Source organism: Perissodus microlepis, chromosome 10 (assembly GCF_051167445.1).
Source record: "Perissodus microlepis isolate ML-2025 ecotype Zambia chromosome 10, ASM5116744v1, whole genome shotgun sequence".
Lineage (NCBI taxonomy): Eukaryota > Metazoa > Chordata > Actinopteri > Cichliformes > Cichlidae > Perissodus > Perissodus microlepis.
In genome coordinates, this window is record NC_140470.1 from 27,631,194 (window position 1) to 27,657,699 (window position 26,506).

The 26,506-nt window shown below is 40.6% G+C and overlaps 2 protein-coding genes across 2 annotated transcripts; both read left to right on the forward strand.

Moving 5' to 3' along the window:
* Positions 1 to 966: 966 nt before the first annotated feature.
* foxred1 (FAD-dependent oxidoreductase domain containing 1) lies at positions 967 to 17,946 on the forward strand. The gene is made up of 11 exons (XM_084940894.1): positions 967 to 1,284; positions 1,698 to 1,918; positions 2,119 to 2,229; positions 3,880 to 3,998; positions 4,351 to 4,445; positions 7,004 to 7,105; positions 10,266 to 10,342; positions 12,997 to 13,157; positions 14,636 to 14,765; positions 15,368 to 15,472; positions 15,714 to 17,946. The coding sequence occupies exons 1-11, from the start codon at positions 1,125 to 1,127 to the stop codon at positions 15,966 to 15,968; spliced, it is 1,536 nt and encodes a 511-aa protein (XP_084797020.1). The 5' UTR covers positions 967 to 1,124; the 3' UTR covers positions 15,969 to 17,946.
* A 3,889-nt stretch (positions 17,947 to 21,835) lies between these two features.
* Positions 21,836 to 26,161, forward strand: kcnj1b (potassium inwardly rectifying channel subfamily J member 1b). The gene is made up of 2 exons (XM_084940896.1): positions 21,836 to 22,190; positions 24,353 to 26,161. The coding sequence occupies exons 1-2, from the start codon at positions 22,174 to 22,176 to the stop codon at positions 25,506 to 25,508; spliced, it is 1,173 nt and encodes a 390-aa protein (XP_084797022.1). The 5' UTR covers positions 21,836 to 22,173; the 3' UTR covers positions 25,509 to 26,161.
* Positions 26,162 to 26,506: the final 345 nt, after the last annotated feature.

The window sequence follows — 26,506 nt, forward strand, 5'->3', positions numbered from 1 at the left end:
TAAATTTGATAAATCTATTCAGTTATTTAGTAAATATTTGCTTTCTGATTTTACATTTTTCTACACAAAAAAGCTGAAAACATAAGATTTGAAAGTTTACTGATTAAATGTATCTTAACAGTGATGACCCCAGCATGTATTTCTGAGAATCGCATTTAAGCGGTCAGTTAATTAATAGATTAATCAGTACACGATTATGCCTGACTGAATCAAAAAATTACATAAAAAATATTTCACAAGTACTTATTAACTATCAGCACGGGATAATTAGCTGACAACCATAAATGTTATATAAAAGCTATATAAAGTTTGTATATTCATGTGTGCATGGGTTCATTTAAACACTGGACACAGGAAAATGTCAGCATCATGCACATTTCCTGGATTCAGTGACTTTTTCTGCTCCAGTGTGTGGATATCAGCATCAGTTTGCTGTGGAAAGGCCCTCTTTAAATAGGCATTGGTTCATATTCATCTTGAATTTATTCAGTTAAATTATATTCCTTTGGACCTCCAAAATATATCACACTTTATGCCTGTGTTGTGGAGCTAAACAATGAAGCCAACAAGAAAAAAAGGGGTCTGCTACTGTTATTTTTTGCATCCTTTGCAAAATACATCTTGTTTCTTTTGTATGTGGGGTGAAATCTGGACATATATATCTACACACATACACAAATAAAAAGTACAAATCAGATTCTCCAGTTGTGGGACAGTTTGGAAGATATGAAATTAATCCGTGTGATTTTTTTAAGGGGGGCAAAATAAAAGTTTTTAAAGCTATTGCACTGCCCTTACTTTAAGTACAATTCAACTTCGAGCGCTTTTTATTGTTAATGGTTGCTTAGGTGCGGATTTCTGGCTTCTGAAGTGTCAGAAAAGGTGAATGCATCACTGCTTCACACACTAATCCGCTAAATGGTCCAGATTGGTTCTTTTATTTTGAAGGACGCTTAAGTGAAACCGGTCGTGCCGCGTGTTTTTGTCTTTGATGGCAGCGCTGCAAGGTTAGACAGTTGGTGCTGTTATGATGGAGAAAGAATGAAAGTTTGCTCACGCTGCTCTTGTTTTGGTTTGCATCGTGTTTCACTTTAGCTAGCCGATTAGCTTACTGAAGCCCAGCCATGTCTGCCATGTGGCGGCGGCTGCAGGTGAAGGTGGGACCGGCTCGTGGATTACTCACCTCCACACAGGTGACACGTCGATCCACATCGCTGAACGGACATCTGTCTCTGTGTCAAAGCTTTAGCACCGGCACATCTCTACGAAATGACTTCTTCAAAGGTGGGAGTAACCAGGAAACGACTGTTGTGCAACTCAGCAAGCCAGCTTACATTTAAAAATACTAAAATTATCAAATGGTTTGTGTTTCTATAAATATGTGCAACTTTTAGGATCCTGCTAAACAGTTTTAATAAGCTACTAGAAGCCTGTCTGCAATTCGGTTGCATACAGTGTTTCAAATAACAACTTTTATAGTTCTTTGAACTAAACTACTAAACGATTTGGCCGAAAATTCAAAAGGAACAACCATGCATGTTAATTTGCGTTAAAGTGTTTGTAATGTATAAACTGTTTTATATGCCGTATTTGAGAGTGATAGCTAAAGTACCAGGAAGCATTTTAATTTCTTAGCTGAAGGTAAACATTTGCAAGTAACCTTGAGAGAGTGTAAAGTTTGGGGTTTTGTGGCTCAGATCTGGAGACCCATATGGAAGCTATGCGGAAGAAGGCGATGGACGCGCTTCCAGGGAGCAGCTGGACTCCTCTGGAGATCAACCTCAACCTTCCTCCAGAGAGGGCGGATATCGTGATCGTTGGAGGTGGGGTGGTGGGCTGGTCCATCGCCTACTGGCTGAAACAGAAGGAGATGGTGCGCGGAGGGGTGCAGGTCCTGGTTGTGGAGAAGGACCCAACGGTGAGGGACTGAGAGATAATGAGTGTAGACTAGCAGTGTCACTTTATTCCTTTCAAAAAATGTGCATGATTTAAACCTATTCAAAGTGTCAGGAGAAAGGATCATACTGTGCTCATGAGTCATGTCCTCACTGCTGTTCAAACTAATCCTCTGCCTTTTCCTCCTCATATTCATAAACTGCTCCCCCTGACTGTTCGCAGTACTCCCAGGCCTCCACAGTGCTATCTGCTGGGGGGATCCGACAGCAGTTCTCCCTGCCGGAGAACATCCACCTCTCCCTGGCCTCTGCCGACTTCATGAGGAACATCAATGTAGGTCACTGGAAATGAACAATGAGGCTTTTAATCATTAAATGTGACAGAACATGTGCTTTGTTAATATGTGAACACTTTGTCTGTGAAGGTTCTCAGTCATCCAGGTCATCGTAGTCAAAGGAGCTTGCAAAGAAAAGCGTCTGGACTTCTTTAAGTTACTTGAAGACGTTTCACCTCTCATCCGAGAAGCTTCTTCAGTTCTAAGGTCAAATGGTGGAGAGATATAAACCTAGTGGGAGTATCCCCCCACAGCGGGACAAAAGGACCCCCTGATGATCCTCTAATCGCCTGAGCCAAGGTGTGAAACTGGGTGTGGGTCCCAATCAGCCAGAGTTTCGGGTGTGTTCATTGTGAAACCTGGCCCCACCTTATCATGCGAATTCCTGAGGTCAGATGGCCCAGGATGTGAGTGGGCATTAAGGCGTCTGGGAAGGGATCTCAAAACTGGATTATAGATGGCAGAGAGTTGGTGTCGTAAACCCCCGCCTCTGTTCAAAGATGGTCGCTCACAGTGGACATAAATGGCTTCTTTCACTCCTCTTTCAAACCATCTGTCCTCTCTGTCCAAAATGTGAACATTGGCATCCTCGAAAGAGTGTCCTTTATCCTTAAGATGCAGATGGACTGCTGAGTCTTGTCCTGTGGAGGTGGCTCTTCTGTGTTGTGCCATGCGCTTGTGAAGTGGCTGTTTGGTCTCTCCAATGTAGAGGTCTGGGCATTCCTCGCTGCACTGTACAGCATACACCACATTGTTAAGTCTGTGTTTTGGCGTTTTGTCTTTCGGGTGAACCAGTTTTTGTCTGAGCGTGTTGCTGGGTCTGAAATGCACCGGGATGTCATGCTTGGAGAAAACTCTCCTAAGTTTTTCTGATACACCGGCTACATAGGGGATGACAATGTTGTTGCGTCTGTCCTTCTTATCCTCCCTCGCTGGTGTCTGGTCTTCTTTTCTGTGCCTCTTTGCTGACTTTAAGAACGCCCATTTAGGATAGCCGCACGTTTTGAGTGCTTCCTTTACATGTGTGTGTTCCTTCTTTTTTCCTTCAGGCTTAGAGGGAACATGTTCTGCCCGGTGGTGTAGGGTCCTAATTACTCCAAGTTTGTGTTCCAAAGGGTGATGGGAGTCAAAGAGGAGGTACTGGTCCGTGTGTGTGGGCTTCCGGTAAACTTCGATGTTGAGTTTGCCGTTCTCTTCAATGTGCACAGCGCAGTCCAGGAAAGGCAAACAGTTGTCCTTTGTGTCTTCCCTGGTGAACTTGATGTTTTTATCCACAGCGTTAATGTGCGCAGTGAAGGATTCCACTTCTTGTGTCTTGATTTTGACCCAGGTGTCGTCCACATATCTGTACCAGTGGCTGGGTACTCTTCCTTTGAAAGAGCCAAGAGCCTTCCTTTCCACTTCCTCCATGTAAAGGTTGTAGCCAACCTTTACATGGAGGTGAACATTTTATAGCCATGTCAGATGAGATCAAAGAGGACCTATTATACTTTTTTCTGTCATACAGTGCTGTGAAAAAATTCCCCCCCCTTCCTGATTTTAGGACTTGTACGTCTCAGATCATCAAACAAATTTTGATATTAAATACAAAATGCAGTTAAATGTTTTATTTAAAGAGTGCAAACTGTCACACCTCTGAATCCCGTCAGGAGCATCTCGGCGTGTTGAACGAAGACCCCATAGACCTGCAGTTTAACCACTCGGGATACCTGTTCCTGGCCAGTGAGGCGGTGGCTCACATCATGGAGAAGAACTACAGCACCCAAAGGTGTCAGGCTCAAGAAACCAGTGCTCACACCACAGTAAAAACCCACAGTGTGTAACGTGAAGGGCCGTGAACGGTCATTTGCCATTATTAATTTTCAGAGTTGCAGTTAATTTTAAAAATGTCCTGATATATTTACATTTTGGAAAGAAACTGAACTCATAAAACAGCCATAGGGTTTATAAATTATACATTTTTCCATTTTCAGTCCTAGAGGATTTCTGTAAGGTGCTAGAATGAATCAATAAAAACACTAAGGACATTTTTCATCTTATTCTGTGATTAGTTACATATTAGTTGCTAAGTTTGTGAGTTTTTGGGATATCAGAAAGCTAAAATTGAACTCACATTTCAGGTACGCTGGAGCCAAAGTGTCTCTTCTGTCTCCGACACAACTGAAGGAGAAGTTTCCGTGGGTAAACACAGAGGGTGTGGTTCTTGCTTCATACGGTGAGTGCAAATAAAATGTGAACTGAAGGCCTGTAATGATTATCAGCAGCTGGGATGTGTCTAAATTCAGCCGTGAATTGACTGTAGAGTACATTAATTGTTGAGTTTAGATTCAGCAAATGTATGCTGTAGAAAAAAACCTAATTATTACATACAATTGTGGTCAGAAGTTTGAATCCACTCATTATGGGCATGAATGTCACGGTAATTTGGGGCTTTTAATGATTTCTTGGAACTTTTCTTGTTTCAGAGTGGAATTGGGTGCACAAGTTTGATTTTTTTTTTTAATCCACACAGACACAAAAGTATCCATAAAGGCTCAAATATATAAATATAAATTAATCATAATATTCTAATAAGTGGTACTGAAGCTTCAACAAGGTCTTTTAAGCAGATGTGAACACACCCCAGTCAGGACCCAGTCCCATATTTAAGTTGGCGGGGCATGATTGCCGATGCCTTGCAGGTGTGTCCACCTTCCCTGCACAGCACCGCAGGCCACGCCCTGCCACACCAGACAAGGTCGAGACCTGTTAGCTGCTCATCACTGATCATGATTGATTGCAGCTGTTGTTTTATTTTTTCTGGCATAAAAAGAATTTGTTTGGTAGCACTGACGATACTCAGAACAATTGGAAAGCCTATTTTTAAACAACAAGTCTAAGATCATTTTGTAAGTAAGTCCAAGTTATTCAGATGTGTCACCACTTTACCAAGATCTGGAAAAACCAAACAGGCTCGAATGTGCCACGAACCAGAAACTGTTAGAACATAAACGCCACTGTCCATAGTAGAGGAAGTTTTACGCCACCGTGGACTGACCAAGAAAGAAGCTCCTGCTCGAAACCGGACACCTTCAAGCTCAACTGAAATTTGAAATTTACCTTCTAGAGAAAAGTTTTATGGTCAGATAAAACAAAAGTTAGGCTATCTGGCCACATCTATAAAGGAGTAAAGGCGACGTATTCAAACCAAAGAACAATGTACCAACTGTGAAGCACGGTGGTGGCAGCATCACTTGGGGCTGTTTTGCTGCCAGTGGTGTTGTTTTATTACACCAACCGGATGGAATAATGAAGAACTACCTCCAAATTCTTCAACTTGAACTCAAATCAACAGTTTGATGGTTGAAACTTGGACACTGTTGGATGTTCAAACAGGAAAATGATTCCAAACATACTTCACATCTGGTTTTGGGATGGATAAAGCAGGTGAACGTTAAGCTTCTGGAAGTGCCTTTCCAAAGATCAACCTCAACCTTATTGAACATTTGTAGACTGTGCTTAAAAGGCGCATCTTTACTAGGAAACACACCAGAAACACTCCAGCCAGAAGCTTGTGATGGTTAAAGTACAACTTGCTAATGGATATTTAAACAGATATTAGTGGAGGTGCATGTATATATTTGAGCATGAATGCAGAGGTTTTGACCTGATGAAATCCAAAATAAATAAAAATTTGTGCACCCAATTCTTGTTTTTTAAATTTCTTAAAGGAGTGTGCTGTACATTCATCACACACTGGAAAAATAACTGTTCAAAGAAATCATTAAAAGCCCCAAATTACCATGACATTCATGCCCATGAAGAACATGTGTAAACATCTGACCACAACTGTATATTTGGCTCTGAATATTGTTCTTATCTGTTTGTATTTAACTGAGCTGGATATCTACAGTGTGACTTTCTCTGCTGCTGTTTCGTGTTCTGCAGACTAAAGCTAAAGTGCTTTAGCTCGTGGCACCTGTAAATCCCATTAGAGTTCTTATTAACGCCTAAAGTTTTGACTTCCTCTTCTTGGAGAGAATTTCCACTAATGTTGAAAACAGTCTGCAGCTCTGTCCTGGGGCAACCAGTGTAACAAATACACACCAAATGTATAAGTGAAAAATAGGTGCAAAAGCATTCGTTAATCTGTGTTTGCACAACCAATTACATCACTGGATTCCCATCCAGCCAAAAATCCCCAACACCATCATTTGGGTCACGATTTTTAAGAAATCTGCAACACTTAAGCAGAAGGTTAACTGTGATATATGAGCCTATGACACACTCTCGTTTTAAGACCTTAGAAAAACTAATCTGAGTAATGCAAAGCTGCAGCCAACAGTAATTTAACTTATCAGGGCGTGTGATAGTTCTTTCCATCTGCTAATATTAGATGATAGTGGTGTGGAGTCGCCTAATTATTCTCCGAAAGCCCAGTTTTAGATCCTGATTTGTCTTCTTTTGTCACAGTCAGTAAGAAACGGAAACTATTCACATCTCAGGAGCTCCAGCAGTTCTTTCAATTATTACTATTAGTTTATGGCATATTATAGTACTAATAGTATTGTAATATTCGATAAGTATTATTCCCTGAAGTCTGGCATCATTTATTGATAATCAGAAAATCAGAAATGTTATATTTCAAGTGGTTAATGGTCTTTATCAAATGAATCGTTTAAAAGAGAAAATGTGCCAGTTTTAGTACTTATATCCAGTTGTTCATGATTTCCTTGTAATATTCAGTAATCGTGCGCACCATTGTGAATGTCTGTCTGATCTTCTGTCATGCAGGGCTGGAGAATGAGGGCTGGTTTGACCCATGGACTCTGCTGAACGCCTTTAAGAGGAAGGCCATCTCCATGGGAGCCATTCAGTGCTGTGGGGAAGTCACAGGTTCGTTACAGCGTCCTGACAACTAAACAAACACACACACACACACACACACACACAGGGGAAATACGTCTGCTAAGAAGTTGTTATAATCCTATTTAGTGCTTAAGATTTATAGTTTTTGTATAAACCGAATGTTTGTTTTTTAATTATTTTGCACAAATCAGAAGTTTTCATTTGTGCGACATCAGTCTTATAAATTTGGAAAATATAAGAATAGCTATAAAATTAATAAGAATCTTCACTTATACAGAGCTTAAATTAAACAGGGTGGAATCACTGCCCGTGGAGCAGCTGTAAGAGTGTATTTTAGGTGTTTCTAATTTAAAAAAAAAAAAAATATCAGTATTAATAATATTGTTGCCATAGGCATGTAGCTGGGGACACAACCCAGTCATTTTCATTTATACTAGCAGTGATGGGAAGGTTACTTTTAAAATGTATTCCATTACAGATTACAGAATACATGCCTCAAAATGTATTCTGTAACGTATTCCGTTACGTTACTCAATGAGAGTAACGTATTCTGAATACTTTGGATTACTTAATATATTATCATGCTGTTTACAACTACGTGAATGTACTATTGCTGTGATTTATTACTGTTACTGAAGGTCCGCGGCTCCGAACTGTAGTAAAGGGACCTCTGACTAATACGTCGGGTTCGTGTCGGGCTCGTAGCCAAAAAATAGCTTTACTTTGTTGTGTGGTTAAACTTTGCTTGCGAGAGACAGAGAGAGGCGTTGAAAGGCTGCTCCAACGGAACTTGTTGTTTTTGGAGGAAAACACGAACACAGTGTACAGCCGAGTCTTAATAGCTTACTTACAACTGGGCTCGTCAGGCACTCTTCTTGGCTGCAGTGGTTATTATTATATTTACATGCTTCCAGCTTCCGTTTTTGCTCGATGACTGCTCGTACTTTTCCTTTTTCTCCCTCCCTCGCTCACAGACACATAACTGGTATGGCAGTCCATTCTCCCTGCAGCACGGACTACACTGCCTATGATGCTACATTCTTTAGAGCTATACCTGTAGCATTCTGCCTATTAGCTTAGCACAACAACAACAAAAAGGCGCTCTCTCACCCAGGAAACACACAGAGAGAGAGCGTCACCCTGTAACCGTAACGCTGCCGCCTGGAACAACAGAACATAGCTGTCAAACGAAACCCAAACAGTCCTGACCCGCGACACTATGAAACAGGGAAGTACCGCCTTGTAATCCATTTATTTCAACAAAGTAACTGTATTCTAAATACCACCTTTTTAAACGGTAACAGTAACGGAATACAGCTACTCATACATACATGTATTCCGTTACTCCCCAACACTGTATACTAGCACTCTTAACAAAACAAGCAGACCACAAAATCAACAGCAACCGGTCCGTTCTCTTTCCATTAATAGTGATTCGCTGTCCTCGACTCACCTTGTTCTAGCATAAGTGAGACGAGTCTAAAAACTCACTATTCACCATTATGAAGTGGTGGATTAAAAAAAACCCACAATCTTTTCCTAAAACTCAGTGGGTAGTTTTTAGTGGCTAAACAGAACCAGGGGAGTGACAAAGGGGGAACAAAGTGATCCCACTGGGAAGTGAAACGCTGTCTCCTTGCTTTTAGATCTGGAGCGTATGCCCCCCCTCAAAAAATAAATAAATAAGAAAAACAAAACAAAAAAACCCTCCAGCTGCTTAGCACAGGCTTTGTAGGTCTCTAAACCAGGACGTTTATCCCTTGGTGACTGATGTTGCCACAGCTGGAGCCTCAAGGCACCAAAGGACACCTTGTGTGTTACACAGAGATTGAGGTTGCGTTTTACAAAACTGTTATATTACACAGGCATCTGTATAAAAAGAATTCACTCGTATCACATATTCAAACAGAGCAGACCAATAAAATCAGAGAAGGTTTTCTCTGTCTTAAGAAGAGATTCTGAGGAAGTCTCTGACTCTGCTGACCTGATTTCCTCAGGCAGTTTTCTTCATGGCTTTAGAGAAATATTAATCTTACATCATTCGTTGGATGAGAGCACTGATAGAACAAGTGGAGGGACAAGATTAGGATGTAGAAATTTAAACTTTGCTTTAAAACTGTAGTTACTCACCATTTTTTGTAGTTTTAAAACATAAATAAAGTAATATGTTTATGATAGATAAGCTATGAGGCGGTAAATAAGCAATTAAAATCATCTCTATGTGCATCGTTAAAGTCATATACACATTAATGAATGATCCAATAATGTATTCTCTTTTATTCTATATAATTGAACTTGAGGTACTTTAAATGTATTTTAATTTGGCGCTGTCAGCGTTAATCTCGTTAAAATGACGTTAACGCCATAACCGCATTAATACGGCAAATCTCCGTTATGGAGTTGGTGCAGATCGCCCCATGCGTGGGGCTGCACGGCGCTAACGCATTAATGACCTACCGCGCTAACGAGTTGACACCATGCAGCCCCACCATGGGGCGATCCGTGCTAACTCGCTAACGGAGTTTTGCCGCATTAATGCGGTTATGGCGTTAACGTCATTTTAACGAGATTAACGCTGACAGCACTAATTTTAATGCAAAAACTTTGGTTTTGTTTGACTTTAACTTACTTTTATTGCCACGAAAACAGTTGAATTAAACTCAAATTATTTCCAGGCTCTTGAGCAGTGATGCACATGAACAAAAAACACATGAACAAAATTGTCAACACTGCAGTTACTAAGACTTGGATACTTGGATACTTTTCCCATTGGCCCCACATGCCACCCTTCTTTTAATTGATCGATTGATTGAAAAAAAAGATTTTTATTGTGAAAATCTGGTATTTTCTGGCAGCCCTGAAATAATTTAGCTGATATTTTTTTATTTTTTTTATTTTTTTAAAGGAAAAACATATTTCAGAAAACAACAACTAGTTGTTTGGCAACTCCGGGCTTCCGTACATGAGTATTTTAGTTTCTACATTTGCCTAAATAGCGAAAGGTCCCTGGTTGGATCCCAATAGGAGACAAAAATCCCCTGTGTTTTGTATCAGGAAGGGTGTGAAAATCTGCCAAATCAAATATCTGCTGTGGTGACTCGTTGTGAATAAGGGAGCAGCTGAAAGCAACTTCTTCTTCTTCTTTTTCTTTGTGTTGAAAATTGGTTTTAATGTGTTTCTCACACAGAATTTAAATATACGACAAGCGTGATGACGACGACTGATGGAGAAAAGCTGGATCTGAGGAGAATAAAGTCAGTCAAAGTAAGTGGGACTGCAAGTGCTGAATGTCTGTGAGATCAGTGAAGCGTATAAACCTGTTTATTTATTATTCTGTGTGATCGCTAACATGCCAGAGAAGTCTCTGACTTGTACTTCCCTCGGTTTGGTTCACTTATGTTAATGTTTACTAAGCTTTAGAGGGGAATTCTCAGTTGCTGTGACACTTGTGCAGTGCAGTGTCTTCAACTGCTCAAATAAAACTTTATTGTATCATTAAATATACTAAAATTATTGTGTACAAAAGCTCTGCTGATTCTCAATGAATGTGTGAAGTCTGAATAACAACAGATGGATGGCATGTTCTTCAAATCCCTTCAGACCATATATCAACTGCAATTTCTTCCCAGGTGACCTCGTCCTGTTTAATGTGTCCCACACCGCCTGATTACTGGCACTAAGTACCTCATAAATTTGTCTTGTGGTGCTTTTAATACATTTTTTTTTGCACTAGAGCACTAAATCCAGGAGGGATTGTGGAGTGCAGGCAGGAAGGAGTCAGAAAGGGAAGCCATAAAACCTGTGAGCTGCATTACGTCGTTAGAAATGTGTCTTAGGACAACTAAACTGTCTGACATCTGTCCAGATGAGGCAATATTACCATCAGCATAGAGATCCTTCACTGCACAATATATTACCAAAGGATTATTATAATCTGTAGACTAATCAGTCATTAACCAACGTTTCCTGCATGTTCACTGAAGAAACCTGGAAACATATTTCCCAGAGGTCATCAAATCGCTCTCTGCAGTTTTCTGTTACCTCAGGTGAAGGTCTTGCTCTTCCCTTAAACAATACTGCTTTGCAACAATCAGCCATTTTAAAAACTCTTCACAGCTATTGCTATTGGTGTCCTCTTGAGCAGCTGAAACAGTGCTGTCCTGTCTGGGACATAGTGTGTGGTGTGAGATTTCTGGCACCAGGAATTTGGTAGTTTAAAGTTTGAAGGGTCTTCAGGAATCAGAGCAGTGCTGGAGTGCACCTAACAGGAGGATCTGGACATTTCCTGGTGTTCTGGGAGTGATTTTCACCTGCTGTCACAAATCAACCTGAACATACTTCATAATATATTGAGCAGAAACAGACTGAGCTCTTAGAATCCAGGGAACGGGCTCTGCTCTCACCCTCTCGCTGTGTTGTCTAAGTGTATGTTGGTCCAATAATGCAGCTTCTCTAAAGTCACGCAGTGTCTACCTGATTCATTACAAATAACTTTAGACCAGTCACCTGGTGAGGTGAATATGAGAGAGAGGCTGTTGCTGAAGTATGTTCACCAGTCAGACAAAAACATGAGCTAAAACACACAAACTCACACACATTAGGCCTTATAGTATGGCTTGCCACTTGCCTGGACCTCTACAATAATAAGACTTCCATAGTACAACCCTGTGGCCCCCAAACCCCGGGTTTGCTACTGGTCCGTGAGTCGTTTGGTACCGGGTCGTGAGAGTTGAGGCTTGGGTGTGAAATTTATGGTTTTCAGGGTTTTTATCTGTTTGTATTGTTATTTTTTAATTGTTTTTATCGTTAACTCAGTTTCCCTGGGTCTTTTCCCGTGTGTTATGAGTAAATCCTCTTTTTTTTGGTACTGGTACTGGTTTTATTTTGTTGTATTTATCCGCAACACCTTACAGGCCAGTCTCTGAAAATATTGTTGGACATAAACCGGTCTGTGGCGCAAAAAAGGTTGGGGATCGCTGGATTCGACCACCTCCCTCTATAAATAGGAAGAGACGACAGACAACAGGGATTTAACTATATTTAAGTTTTTGGGATTTATAAATTACAGTCCACTTTTAGCTTAAAGAAGGACTTTAATTTTACTCCTTGTTAATGAAGCTTGTTTGTCCTTTGAAATGGATTCATATTATTTTAAATAATTAGTACGGTTGTATGTTATTTATGGAATTTTGATCTCAATTTGACAAATATTGTGTGCTAAAAAAGGATTTCTTTAACCGGCCAACCTTTACATTAGAATTATTTTGATCTGTGAAATATGCTGAGCTACTCTGCTAAGAGTCCAAGGATGAAAATATGGAGTTCAAACTCCAGCTGACTGATCGGCACAAAATACTTCTGTTAAAAGTGTGCACTGAATCAGAAAAAGCACAAACGTGTATGATGGGTAGAGGAGGTAAAAGTACATAATTCTGTACTTGTCTCTCCCTGTGAAATACGGCAGCTGGACCTTTAGCTAGCAACTTGACGCAACATGTTAGATCTTTATGCGCGCTTGTCTTGTGTGTGGCTAGCGAGATGCTGAAGTACAGCGACCGCAACTTATGGACACCTGCAGTCATGCCGGTGTTGTGCCAAAAAAATAAATAAATAAAAACACCGGCCCATTTTAACCTCTTTAACTATGCCACACAATTTTTTTCCCCCTCTTTCATCTCTTTTTATGCCACATCTCCTGGTGATTAATACACGAGCAGGACTGCCTTTCATGTGTTCCTGCTCAGACTCAAATCGGTTTGATGTTTGAAGGCTCAAAGTGCCGTGAAAAAATAACTCCTCTCAAGTACGTCAAACCAAAATTAATGGGCCTGTTTTGAAAATGTAGGGAGTAAAAGTAAAAAGTTTGTACTTCTTTTTTTCCCACCTCTGATGATGGGATGTCTGCTTGTGTCGAGCAGGTGCAGATGCCAAACAGCCTGGAGTACCAGCCAGTGGAGTGTGCTATTGTGGTGAATGCAGCAGGAGCCTTTTCTGGTAAACTGACCGAGATGCTGGGAATTGGCTTTGGCCCCAAGCAGTCCATCGCTGGAATCCCACTGCCTGTTGAGCCACGGAAAAGGTAGGCTATTGACTCGAGGGGCTGCTAGAGTTTTCTTTGAAATGCAGCGCCTCATACAGCGAACCGCATCAATGCCAGACAGCTTTTTTCAGACTCTGCACCCCGAAAATTGAAAAACCAACTTCATGCCGCTGCCTGTCAGCGTCTACCATCTGCAGTCTTTTCATTTTACTCTTGCTCTGCATCATTTAGACTACAGATAAAAATGAATCTAAGTAGGATACAAGCGAGTCAGTCACATAACTTTAGTCGGCATGACCTGGACTGTTTGAGTATGTTTGAGTATGTATGCCATCAGACAAGTTTTATTATTCCTCAGACTCAAGCATTCTGTGTAAATGGTGGCTTTAGATTTAGGTAGAGCCATTGCACCCCTACTGCCAGTCCCAAACTTGGATAAATGGATGTGTTTAATACGAAAGGACATTCACCATTAAATCAAAAAATGAGATTTCCATACCAAATCAGTCTGGGCTCGGCTTAACAAAGACCACCTCCATTGGCTTTGGCTAACAGAGTGCTGATGGAAACTGTGCTACTGTTAGCTGATAACAAAGGATGCTCGGGATAGGGTGAGATGTAGGGAGATGATTTGCTGTGCTGAATCTTAAAGGGAGCAGTCGAAAGAAGAAAAATGTAAAGAGGGAAAGTTCGGATACTTTATAATACAGCCTGCACCCCTAATACTGCTGTACAATTACAATTTGGGGAGAGGATAGGATTCTCTATAATACAGCCTGCAACCACAATAATACTGTACAATTATAATGTAAGGAGACGTTAGGATTCTCTAAAATTGTAAATATACAACACAGTGCAGACCGTATTATAAAAAAGCCTACCTACCCCATTTATACATTGCAATCTAAAAAAAAGGAGGTTAGGCTAGTCTATAATATAACGTGTATCCTTAATAATATTGTGTAATTACAACTTAAGAAGGAAAGGTTAGTATAGTCTATAATATAGGCCACACCCTTAAAAATTCGATGTCATTAAAACAAGAGACGGATTTTTTTGATACTTTTTTCTTCTATTTCTTCTAAAACTCCCAAATGTTGCTTCCTTGCTTTCCTGCACCCACATTCTAAGTAGTCATTGGGGCATGGTATTTTTAGGTATTGAAGGTTACCTCACATGAATTCAGAAAAGCCACATGTTAAATTAAACTTTCACCTTAAGCTGTGGGCTGTGTTTTGAAAAGCTACCCATTTTTCTGCCTTATTTAAACCTCCACTACATCTTTCCTCGTGCCGCCTTGAACGGCTGTCAAACCATCACATAAACATTTTATAAGAGTTTTGAGCTCTCTGGATAATTCTTTGTAGACACTTTTCCACGCAGAACAGAGTAAATGTCTGATCACGTTCATGCCAGAAAAACCTCACTTACATCTTGGCATGAAATGAAATATCAGCTGATATAATGTCATACTGGATGTACGACTCTGAGCTGTTTACTTCGTTACTGTTTTTCAGGTATGTGTATGTGGTCCGCTGTCCTGATGGTCCCGGTCTAGACACTCCTTTCTTAATCGATTACTCAGGAGTTTACTTCAGGAGAGAGGGGTTAGGTGGGAACTACATCACCGGGGCCTCGCCAGAGGAGGTTGGTTTTTATCTCTGAGCTGTTTCTCCAAAAGTTGATTCTGTTCATCTGGACATAGCGCTTTGTGGGAGAAACGTTTCATCACTCATCCAAGTGACTTCTTCAGTCTCAGCTGACTACAGGTTTTCCCAATCTTATAAACTAATGACTGAAACCAGCCCACTGAAGGGACAATGGGCTGGGAGGTCAGTTCCTTAATCTTTAATTATGTAAATTCTCATGACCATTGATCAACAACCACTGACCAAAACCCACTGATCAAAGACCACTGATCAGTGGCCATGAGTACTATTCACAGAGAGTTGGGGAATGGCTGCAATCACAGCATTGTAAGATGGCGAAAGATGTACCCTTAGGCCCCCTCCTTGATTCAGAGATGGTCTTTCCCTTTTCACGTAAATGGCCTCCTTGACTCCGCGCTCAAACCAGCGTTCCTCCCTGGAGGAACTCAAACGCTACGTCCAGATGAACAGAATCAACTTTTGGAGATTTACTTTCCTGGATGATTGAGAATGCATCAAGACGTCTGAGCTGTTTCCTTATGTTAACATTCAACAGCTGAGCAAATCATGTCGTTGTTTGCACTGGTTGTGTGTCCTCAGGCGGCAGAGCCAGACGCCAGTAATCTAGAGGTGGACCACAGTTTCTTTGAGGAGAATGTCTGGCCTCATTTGGCCTTTCGAGTTCCTGCTTTCGAGAAACTTAAGGTACAGTTGGGAAAGTGTGGTCACCCACGTCATGTGGTTACTGCCAGCATTACAGCATTATTATCAGCCAGAACTGGTTTTATTTTGAAGCTTGCAGATTAATTTTATTGTATCCATGTTTTAAGTGAGTTAAATTTAAAATCTTGGTACAGAAATTGGCTTTTCCAAAACAAAAACAATGATTATGATCTGTCTTTATCACTTACAATAACATAATTTGTCCTCACATTCTTCCCCTCAGGTGACCAGTGCCTGGGCAGGTTTCTATGACTACAACACCTTTGACCAGAACGCCATCATCGGTACGCACCCCCTGATCAACAACATGTACTTCGCCACGGGCTTCAGCGGCCATGGCCTGCAGCACTCGCCTGCGGTGGGTCGCGCTGTGGCGGAGCTGATTCTGGATGGAAACTATAAAACGCTGGACCTGAGCAGCTTCAGTTTCAACCGGATTCTGACGCAGGAACCAAAGCTGGAGAGGAACATCGTGTAGCTGAGCTGAACCCTGATATCATATCTGTCACATCCTGCCGAAGCCAAATTATTATAACTAAAGTCTTATTTTTGTAGCTGGAAACATAACTTTAATGACACAAATTGATTTATGAGATCTGGGTAGTATAATTTCTACAATCCAGATAAGCAAAATCTCAGTGATTTAAGAAAAGGCCCAAATACGGCACATTTCCAACCTTCAGGAGCTGCGGGAATTATGTCTCCTGACCATTTGGGACTGCAAAGAGGTCAGAGTGGACAGATGTCTCAGGATATTATTAGACATCCTGCCAGGTAGTGACAAAATAATGAAAGGGCCTTTTAAAAGATTCGTCTTTAAAGATTTGAACACAGTTCTCACAACAGCAGGCTCAGAGAACATTTATTTGGTTCTTTAAATTAGATTTTTCATAGTGTGATCTCTCTGATGTGTCACTGAAAGACATAAATGAGTACCGTATCTTAAAGTTATTTATATGTTGTTTTTTCTGATGTGTAGCTGACGTGTGATTTAGTTATTAAAATTAAATTATTTGGCTGTCACAGCCTCAAATCTTCACTACACAATTATCACAGCCAAATGGTGATGATAGCTGATATTGTTAATCAATTTGACAACTTTCTGTTGTAGTTTATAATCTGATAATAAGGGAAAAAAAATGTATGTATTAGTGATCCCACTTTTTCAATTTTAAAAATTACAACAACAAAAAACAAATAAATTAGGGTATTAATGGATGTTACCAAAAAATAATGAGTCAGTATACCCTAAATTTTACTTTTTCAGCCTGGATTTTGATACATTTATTTATTATATTTAAAGATTTTGAATTTTTTCCAATTCTCAGGCACACAAATTTTCAGAAAACACTATTTAAGATCTTAAACACATTAAACACCAAAAAAGGCAAACAGTAAAATGTTTATGTTATAAACCATAATAGTAAAAGTGTCATATTTAATATAACAACCCTGGAAATGACGGGTAACTGTGATGTTACACTTCCTACAAGATTTTGTTTCAGAATCAGAGCACCTACTCTGCTCGGGGTCTTTTATTTTGAAACTGACTGGCTCCTCTGTGCATTTCAATTTGGTAAACTATCAAGCGTTGAATCGAGTGGGCACTGTCAGCCGGTCACGTGGCCACACCCCGCTTATTGCTGTGATGAGACCAAAGGTGTGGTGAACTGAATTATCCTTTAATTTGGACTTTTTCTGTGCATATAGAACATGTTTTAAATCAAGAGTTCAATTCTTTTAAATGATCATTTGATTTCATTTAATAATGAACCTTACTGGCAGCACCAGTATCTTTTATTAGTCTGATTTCAGAGGCAATAATGTTGCTTTCTAAAGAAATCAGCAGGAGGAACCACTGAGAATAAAGTGGAACTAAGAGATGCTTCTTCATTAGAAGACAAAAAATATGCATGGAGGTGAGCCAGCAGCTGACTCACTCCTGATACAGAATAACAGGAATAACTTCTGCTTTCCAGATTTCCAGATTTCCACTGAACTCGGCTGTTTGGTACTGTTATGCAGTCGGAACGTCCAAATTTAGAGTGAAACATCATCAGATGCATATGTGCTGTCCCATGCAACGGTTTAACTGTGGTACTTTTAACAGCTTTGTATACTTTTTGTGTATTTTTCTAATTTGATCAATATACTGTAAGTGTGTTGTATTGATCAGTGTAATTACATTTTTATCAGTAAGACAATTTTTCAAGAAAAACGTGGAGTTGTTGCCTGACTTCCTGTTTCCTTCATTTGTTGTCGCTGCTCCTCTTTTAAATCTCCAGAAGGAATAGGCATAAAAAAGGTGCAGTGACTCATTTAAGTTTAGAAAGAAGAAAAGCTAATTTTCCAAATAACTAATTAGTGATAGGATCATCAGATTATCCTGTGTAAGCTGAACTTTGCAGTTTCCATGTCTTAAAAAACATCATTAAAAAAAATGTCTTTGACGATCATCTGTTTAGTGAAAGTGAAAAACTATATCTGTCATACACTTAAATGTGTAAATATATATAAGGTGGTGTTATCTGCTTTCTCTCAGTATGATTTACTGTCAGAATGTTTACTCTGTATTGAATTTGTGTGATTAAACAACGCACAAAAGGCGGCACAGCAGGTGGTCAGTACGATCATAAATATACAGATACTGAACCCTTTCAAAATAAGACCTTATCATATGTAGACACTCTCAAAGCATTTCATTTCTTCAAAACATCCGCCTTACTTTCTTATCGAGCACTGCAAACGAAACAATAGTCTTTTATGCAGGAGTTCCTGGTGTTTTACACAAAACATGCAGCAGATGGAGCCATTTCAGTGGGTAATTTTAAGCTTGGAGCGTCATCACTTCTGACATGTTTCATGCAAACTCTGTATAGATTTAGAACCCAGAGCTAGGTGATTAATTCAAGTCAGTACCACAGCTGCCACGTGTATATTTTGCTTGTGATTATCATGCGAGTTAATATTTCTTCGGGGCACACATGTAGGCAGCAGGAGCTGCAGTCTGGATGCCAGATCGGAGTCTGAACGTTTCAAAACAGACTTTTCATTTTTCATACCAAGACTGGATCTGTTTATTCTAAATATATTCAAAAATTAACCTTTCAAACTGGAAAATGTCACACTGGTGTGGATGATAAAAAAAATGAATACTGCTGTAAGGTCAGGGGAAAGAATTAACTGGCTACAATAATGCTTTTTAGGAAGAAGGTTGTACACCACAGTGATGAGGTGCATAAGAAGGGGAAAAGGCGAAAACTGGCCCTAGTAGGTCTAAGGGACAACCCCCACTACCTTGGACTCTTTACCTTGTGGTTTTAGAACTGAAGAAACCTCTTGGATGAGGTGAACCATTTGTTGTTTTCAGTTAGTGGTAGAGATGGTGATAGAGAAATCACTTACGTAAATACAATAATGGTAAATGGCCTGTATTTGTATAATGCTTTACTAGTCCCTAAGGACCTCAAAGCGCTTTACACATTCAGTCATCCACCCATTCACACACACATTCACACAGTGGTGATGGCAAGCTACATTGTAGCCACAGCTGCCCCGGGGCGGCTGTGGCTACAATGTTAATGTAATAATGTAAAATTTATTTTTTGGTGTGTCATAAAAATGATACGATATCTTTTCCCATTGAACCATGTTGTGAATTTGATCAAAAGTGACACTAAATATTAAAAAACTTGCTGGTGAAGGGCCCTGATTGACTTCAGGGCTCCGTGCAAGTACCCACTGTTCCCACATAGTAGTCCATGTATAGTTTTTAAATTACAGAAAACTCTACAAGCTTAGGTTAATTTATCACACCTAAGACAGGCACCAGATCATTCAGGATGGCACAGCTGTTCCCTCTTTAAAATCAGTGAAGAGGACTGCCAGGTGCTGCAGAAGAAGTACGAGCAGCACACAGCGACAAGTTTGGGACTAATTGCACCTGCAAGTGTTGCCTTCCATCGCTGAAAAACAATTTTGCATTATTTGTGGTTTCGCCTTGCAACTTCAGAGGAGTTTATGAATCATCCTGCTCCCCACAGACCAGACACCTCCGCATCCCCCACATCTCAGCTTCCTGCCGCTCAATGCAGCAAACCAGCAAAGACTGAATCATTTTGCATGGCAGAGTCAGTCACCGGCAAAACCCCACCAACAGGTTCCTTCACTGCCTCTGAGGTAAGTATGAAAGCAGAGCTGCGACAAAAGCCCCTCTGCCAAAGTTACAGGAAAGCAGTTCATAAACTGCCTTGAAAGTGGATCATGTTTTCATCACAGAGATGGTAATGAGTGAGCTGTCGGGCTGAACTTAACCCCCTCCGTCATCAAATCAGCTCAGGGTACACACAATTAAAACCATTGGGGTTTATTTTACAGTTAAAGGATGTTGTGAAAGCTGCTCATTAAATCTGTCATAATTTATGTGGAAAGCCAAAGCAGACACAGAACCCAGTATAAATAAATTAAATGGTTTATTTGGATTGTCTGTGCTCCTTTCCATTCTGATTGGTCTGGTCTGTCTTGTTTTGGTTCCTTTCAACTGAATTAAATTCAATTTTATGTTATTTATTTCGTGCCAAATCACAATACCAGTCACCCCAAGGCACTTTATATTTTAAGCTAAAGACCCAACAATAATACAGAGAAAAGAGAGGAAAAAACCTCAACAATCAGATGACCCCCTATGAGTAAACACTTTGGTGACAGTGGGAAGGAAAAGCTCCCTTTTAACAGGAAGAAACCTCCAGCTGATCCACGCTCAAGGAGGGGCGGCTATCTACAATGTGACCATCAACACGCCCAGGCTCCAACCTTCGCTTGCCATCTAGCTCGCTGTGCACCCAACCCCAGTGCCTGTCCTGGAGGGTGGTGAACAGGGTCCACAGCTCCATCCAGGCCTGGCCATTAGACACTGCCTTAAATGGTCTCCTCCTAGTTCTGGCTCCAAGAGGAGACCGTGGTTTCCCACTTCCAAGCAATGTTGTCCCGCACTTGGATGTGTCCAGGTTTTCTAGGCAAATCCGAGTAGGAGGACGCCCCAGGGTAGGGCCTAAACCTGCTGGAGAGATTATATATATCTCAGGATCTCCATGGAGGAACTGTAAAGTCTTGTTTTCCTCCTTAGCCTGTGGCAGTTGAAGGCCACAAGGCTGAAACCTTTGCATTGAAAAAATAAGTGTCACGTCTTTTCTTTGAATTTTGTGTCTTTTTGCTGCCTCCTTACCTTTGAACTCGTCATCATTGGATTTACATGATTTGCACAGGTGGGCATACTGGGAACGAACTTTTGTGTCTTTGACCTCGACCTGGATAAGCGATTTGGATTGAACTCTTTCTGCTTCCTCTTCCCCCCTCTTCACACAAAGATCCACTTTGCATCACATTTAGAGTGAAAAATGGTGTAAAAATAAAACAATAAAAATAAAGTATTTTCTCTGAACAGTTGTAGTTGACGTGCTCTGACTTTGTTGGTCACAGCAGTTTCTTGGAGTCCTGCTAGGAGAATGTGATGATTGTTAATGGTCTGCACTTATATATCACCTTTTAACCTCAGTTTGCTTCATAGTGTTTCACATACACATTCACACAGTTCTCCTTTTGTATGAATCAACGTTCATTAGTGAGATGTGGAGGACTAAACCAGGGTGTGCTCCTCTTGCCGTTTCCATTCTTTTTGCACAGCTAACTCAGTCGAGGGTCGTATTTCCCTCATATCGAGCATACAGACATGCTTTTTCTAACTCTTGGCAAGAAACTTAATGAGCTTATTTCCCCAAATGCTGAACTTTCCCTTCAATGAACCTGCAGAGTGTGATGTGCAGATGTGTTCTGCCAGCACGTTTAGAAATGCACAGCGCCTGGAGCTAAACACACTTGGGTGTGAGATGACTTTCTTTAAATTACGCTGCTACAGGAGCCTGTAAGATTCTAGCTGAATTGCAGACCCTCTGCATCCACTTCCTTCTCCCTTTACTTACATGCAGCTGTGGCATTTATATTTATCACTGCTGGGGTTGGGGTGGGCTTATCAATTCACAGATCATGGTAATCTGCTCCACAGATATGAAAATGGTCCTCCTGCAGCCAGCAGAATATTGCAAAGCCACTCTTGCCCTGCAGCTCTTCATTCTGATGTAAATGGGAGGCAGCCTTGCAGGTTCAAAGAGGGGGAGGGGAACCGGGGAAATGCAACTGAGGGAATTCTTTGTGAGGCCTGACGTAAATCTCAAATGTTCTCAGGGCTGAAAACAAAACAGCATGAGTGCTTGCACCGGTCACGGAGGCCTCTTCAATAGACGCACCTTCAGCCACACAAAGGCGTCGAGGCCTTTTACACCAAACTTCCCGAACATTCCCCCCTCCTCGTGCTGGTCCCCAAATCTACACTGTCAAAAGCTGCTGCAGCCGAGGCGAGCCCACTCCCGATGAAGCCTGAGGTTGTGTTATTAAACTTTTTTGATGGGTTGAAGAAGAGAGTCCTTCTGTCGGTCTCAGAGGACTGACGGCCACTGGGAGCTCCCTGGCTGGCTCTTCTGAGTGTATGGAGCCAGTGTACATGGTGGCATGTGGCTGGGATTAGGAAATTTCACTGTGGATTAAAATCTTTCCAACGCCTCCATGGCCACTTGCTGAAAGAAAGGAGTCTGAAGGTCCTGCAGAGATCCAGTGAGCACTTTGGGCCCATGGTCTCACGGAGCAGGTATGTCCCAACAAAACTTTTGTATTTCTCTACAAAACTGAAGATCTAAAGCTTTACTTGTTTCACACATATATATATATTATCCATAGTGTTTTTAGGACGACTGTAGCTGCTTGGAAGAAAATTACCTCCGTTTTCAGTCATTCACCTCCATGAATGACTGAAAAAACAAAAACAAAAAAAAAAACAGTTGTTAAAACAGTTAAATGTTGAACAAATAGCTCTTAAGATACAACCTGTGGTTATTTTCAATCTGGGGTAAACTTCAGTCCAAAAATATGTAACTTTTAAAGTTTTGGGTCCTTTTGCCATCTATTCAGTACGTCTTATGCAACACTCAAAGTGGACCACGCGGTACATGCTGCCCGGTACATACTCTGCTATTTAACGACCATTCAGATCAGTTAATAAGTACAATGCATTTGTGCATACATAGGTTGTGTATTATCTTGTTATGCTTCTATTCTAATGATAAAAAAGGAAATTCTCTACCTGTTATACCCTCAATCTCTAAATTTTAGTCCCCCTTTTCTGTCTTGTTCTGACATTTGTTTACTGGTTAAGGCTGTATGGTCAAGGTTGAACGAGCCTGGTGCAGGTTTTACATGTTTTATAAGAAGACCAGAACAATGCATCTGTGAGTGGTCTTTTTTTCTACTGAAGAAAACACTGGGGGGGCAAAATGTAATTTACAGTGCAAGAAATGAGTCTGGGTCACCTTACTTGACAGGAATCTATATATTTTCTTTTTACAATTTTTTTTTAAAATATACTATAATATCTCATATTTGAGTACATAAAACCTTAATTAACAAAACTGGCTAAAACTGTATGATCATATTGCTCATATCTTTCTGCTCAAAACCTGTTTTTTTTTGGATTGCTCTATTTGTAAATCTTCATAAACAAAACTAAAATCCATAAGATGCATTACACTTTTATTTTTAAAAAAAGGTTCAGTAGTTTGCTGTGCATCATAGTTTTTTTTAAACAGTTAAAGGTGTAAATGTGGATTTATGGAGGAGCTATTCTCAGTTACAAATTCCTGTAATTAGTATTTACAGCAGCAGGGCATGTGTATGTGTGATTAAATCTAAATTAAATGTAGTGTGTGTGTTTGTGGTAATAAACTGAGTAGTTAATTGATGTTTCTAATAGAATTATAATGATAATGGAGCTCCGTGTCACACGGGAATGAGCAACAGGCCAGCGCAGAAAATACTTGTTAATCAAAATCGAATCATTGTTTGTTTTAGTCTTTAAATTTGATTTTCTTGGTAGTTAGACATGCATGGAAACAGATCACTAGTGTAACACACTGACTTTTGCCCTGTTTGTCTATGTGGACATTAAATATGTCAAATGTTTTTTTTAATATTATCTGTGTAAGGTCTCAGCTAACTTTTTCCTCATTCTAACGATAACGTTAAACGATAGTACACTCAGTTTCTGTCCCAGCGGAACAGTGAACGTGAATCTACTCTCTTGGGCTAATTATTTTACCTTAAAGTAACTGTGTGTACCTTTTAGTACAGTACAATTTCTTCTAGATTTTAGGTGCAATATCAGGAAAGAGTCTTTGTTTGGTCAAATACAAAACATTTAATGCTTAGATTTTAAGATTTTACACTCTGACAAGTTTCAGTCTGTATCTGCTTTGTAGTTGTGGGAGCTTTGAGCCATCAGTAAGATGGAAAAAAAAGCACATTATAAAATAAGGGGCAGCATGTACCTAATTTTGCAAATTTTTAAACTAGTTCATTAAAATACAAGTCTGACCTTTTAAGGTACAAAAGACAATACTTAAAACAACCCCTGACAAAGGTAGAATAACATTATCTACTGTCTAAACGTAAAACAAAGGTAATAAAAGTAGAATTATCAAACAGTAGAATAAAGGTACTAAAGGTGGAATTATCTGAAAGAAGACTAAAGGTACTAAAGGTGGAATTATCTGAAAGAAGACTAAAGGTACTAAAGGTGGAATTATCTGAAAGAAGACTAAAGGTATTAAAGGTAAAGCGGGTAATAAAGGTAGAAATATGTAAACTGAGAGGGGTTTTTTCTGAATGTGTAGGTGTTGCATGTGTGATTTTGCAAGCATTAACTTCCCTAGAGGAGAGTTTGTACTCTCTAATACTTAACTGTATTTGTTCCTCCAGCTCCAGGATGTTCCAGCTGCTCCAGGGTCACAACCAGCCAGCTGGACAACGAAACCACAGAACCCGCCTGGTCACCAAAGACGGGCACTGCAACATTGAGTTCGGGAACATCGAGTACAGTAATCAGTTTGCGTACCTGGTAGACTTCTGGACCACCTTTGTGGAGATTCGCTGGCGGTTTGTTCTCCTTTTGTTTGTGGCTGTGTTCACAGGCAGCTGGTTCATTTTCAGCCTGCTGTGGTACTGGATTGCAAAGAGCAATGGGGATCTCGCTGGACAGAACCGCACTGAAGGACACATCCAGTGTATAGACAACGTTAACGGGCTCACAACGGCATTCCTGTACTCGTTAGAGACCCAGACCACCATTGGGTATGGAGGCAGGGCACTGACTGGCCACTGTGCTGGCACGGTGGCTCTAATTGTCATCCAGTCTCTAGTTGGGGTCTTCATCAACTGTTTCATGTGTGGTATCATCCTAGCTAAAATCTCCTTACCAAAGAAAAGGGCAAAGACTGTGACCTTCAGCCACACAGCTGTCATCTGCTTGAAGAAAGGAAGTCTGTGTCTCCTGATCAGAGTGGCCAACCTTCGAAAGACCTTACTAATTGGAAGCCAGATCTATGGGAAGTTGCTGAGGACAACGACCACACCGGATGGTGAGACCATCATCCTGGACCAGGTGGATATTGACTTCATGGTTGATGCTGGCAAGGATAACTTGTTTTTTGTTTGCCCCTTGACCCTGTACCATGTGATTAACAGATCGAGTCCTTTCTTTGATCTGTCGGCTGACACCCTTCCTCAGCAGGACTTTGAATTGGTGGTCTTTTTGGATGGGACAGCCGAGTCCACCAGCTCCTCCTGTCAGGTCCGAACTTCCTACATCCCACAGGAGATCCAGTGGGGATACAGCTTTCTGCCGATTATCTCCCGCACCAAGACAGGAAAGTACCATGTGGATTTTTCTAACTTTTCCAAGAGCGTCCGGGTCACCACTCCACACTGCGTCAACTGCTTTGAGGCCGACGTAGACCAGAGAAACCACAACAACCACAGCCAAGAAAATCACAATAACCAGCTAAAGAGGGGGATTGATAACCCGGGCTTTCAGGTGATTGATATACATGACTCTGTGGATGTCACTACAATGTGAGCTGGTAGAAAAGGAGCCTATGCTTTCATTGAAACTGAATCAGAATGTGGGAGGTAAAGTGGTAAAAATTGGCGCCTATCACTTCCTTTGAACCAGTTTCACTCTAAGTCAGAATGCACCGGCGAAGAAATATTTGGTCACGATGAACCATTCAGCATCTGAATTGTTGTCAGCTCTTTTTCCTTAAACAGAACGAACATCCACAGCTGTTAAACTGTTTGGAAAAAAAAGCAGACAGAGTGGGAGTTGCTCATTGCAATCAAACCTCTGTTGGGACTTTGAATAGGTAACATCAGAAAGATGGATTGTAGCTCTGACGCACAGAAAATGAAAGGGGGTAAAAGAGCAGATGCACAGTGGGTACTTCTTGAGAAGATTAGGACCTGAGCCTGTTATAATGAAAAGTGTGTGCCTTAAAGGCTGCAGGACGAAATAAAAGGTAGTGCCTTTTGAGTTTGCATATTATTTCTATTACAACACTAACTTTGTGGTGTTTTTTGTCATTTTGACAGATCCTGTATGCCTGAATAATTAGGAAACTGGGATTTTAACTGTGACCAGTCTACATTTTGTAGATCATCCTGTGTAACGCTGTACGCTAACTTCTCAGGGAAAGTAACATCCTTAGTTGGAATAAAAGCTTTTTCACAATTCACTGACTTACATTTGATTTTATTGCACAATTTGTACTTTACACATTGAATATTTCATCAGAGTGTGCTATAAACAGAACTGAAATATACCACAAGGATGTAGATAATATAACTTCAAATTGACTGATTTATGCGAAATGGGTGTATCATGTAGTAGATGCATTGTGCAGTACTGTGCATGCAGAGATAGGACAACCCTTAGTAGTTTGGGAGCTGGTGATCGGACTCCCAGGACATTTGCCCCTGAGTGCCACCCCAATCCACAGTTGAAAGAGGCCTTATACCCTCCTATGAGTGACGGGTCCACAGGAGAAGCAAGCTAACGTAGTTCTGGTACCCGACTGG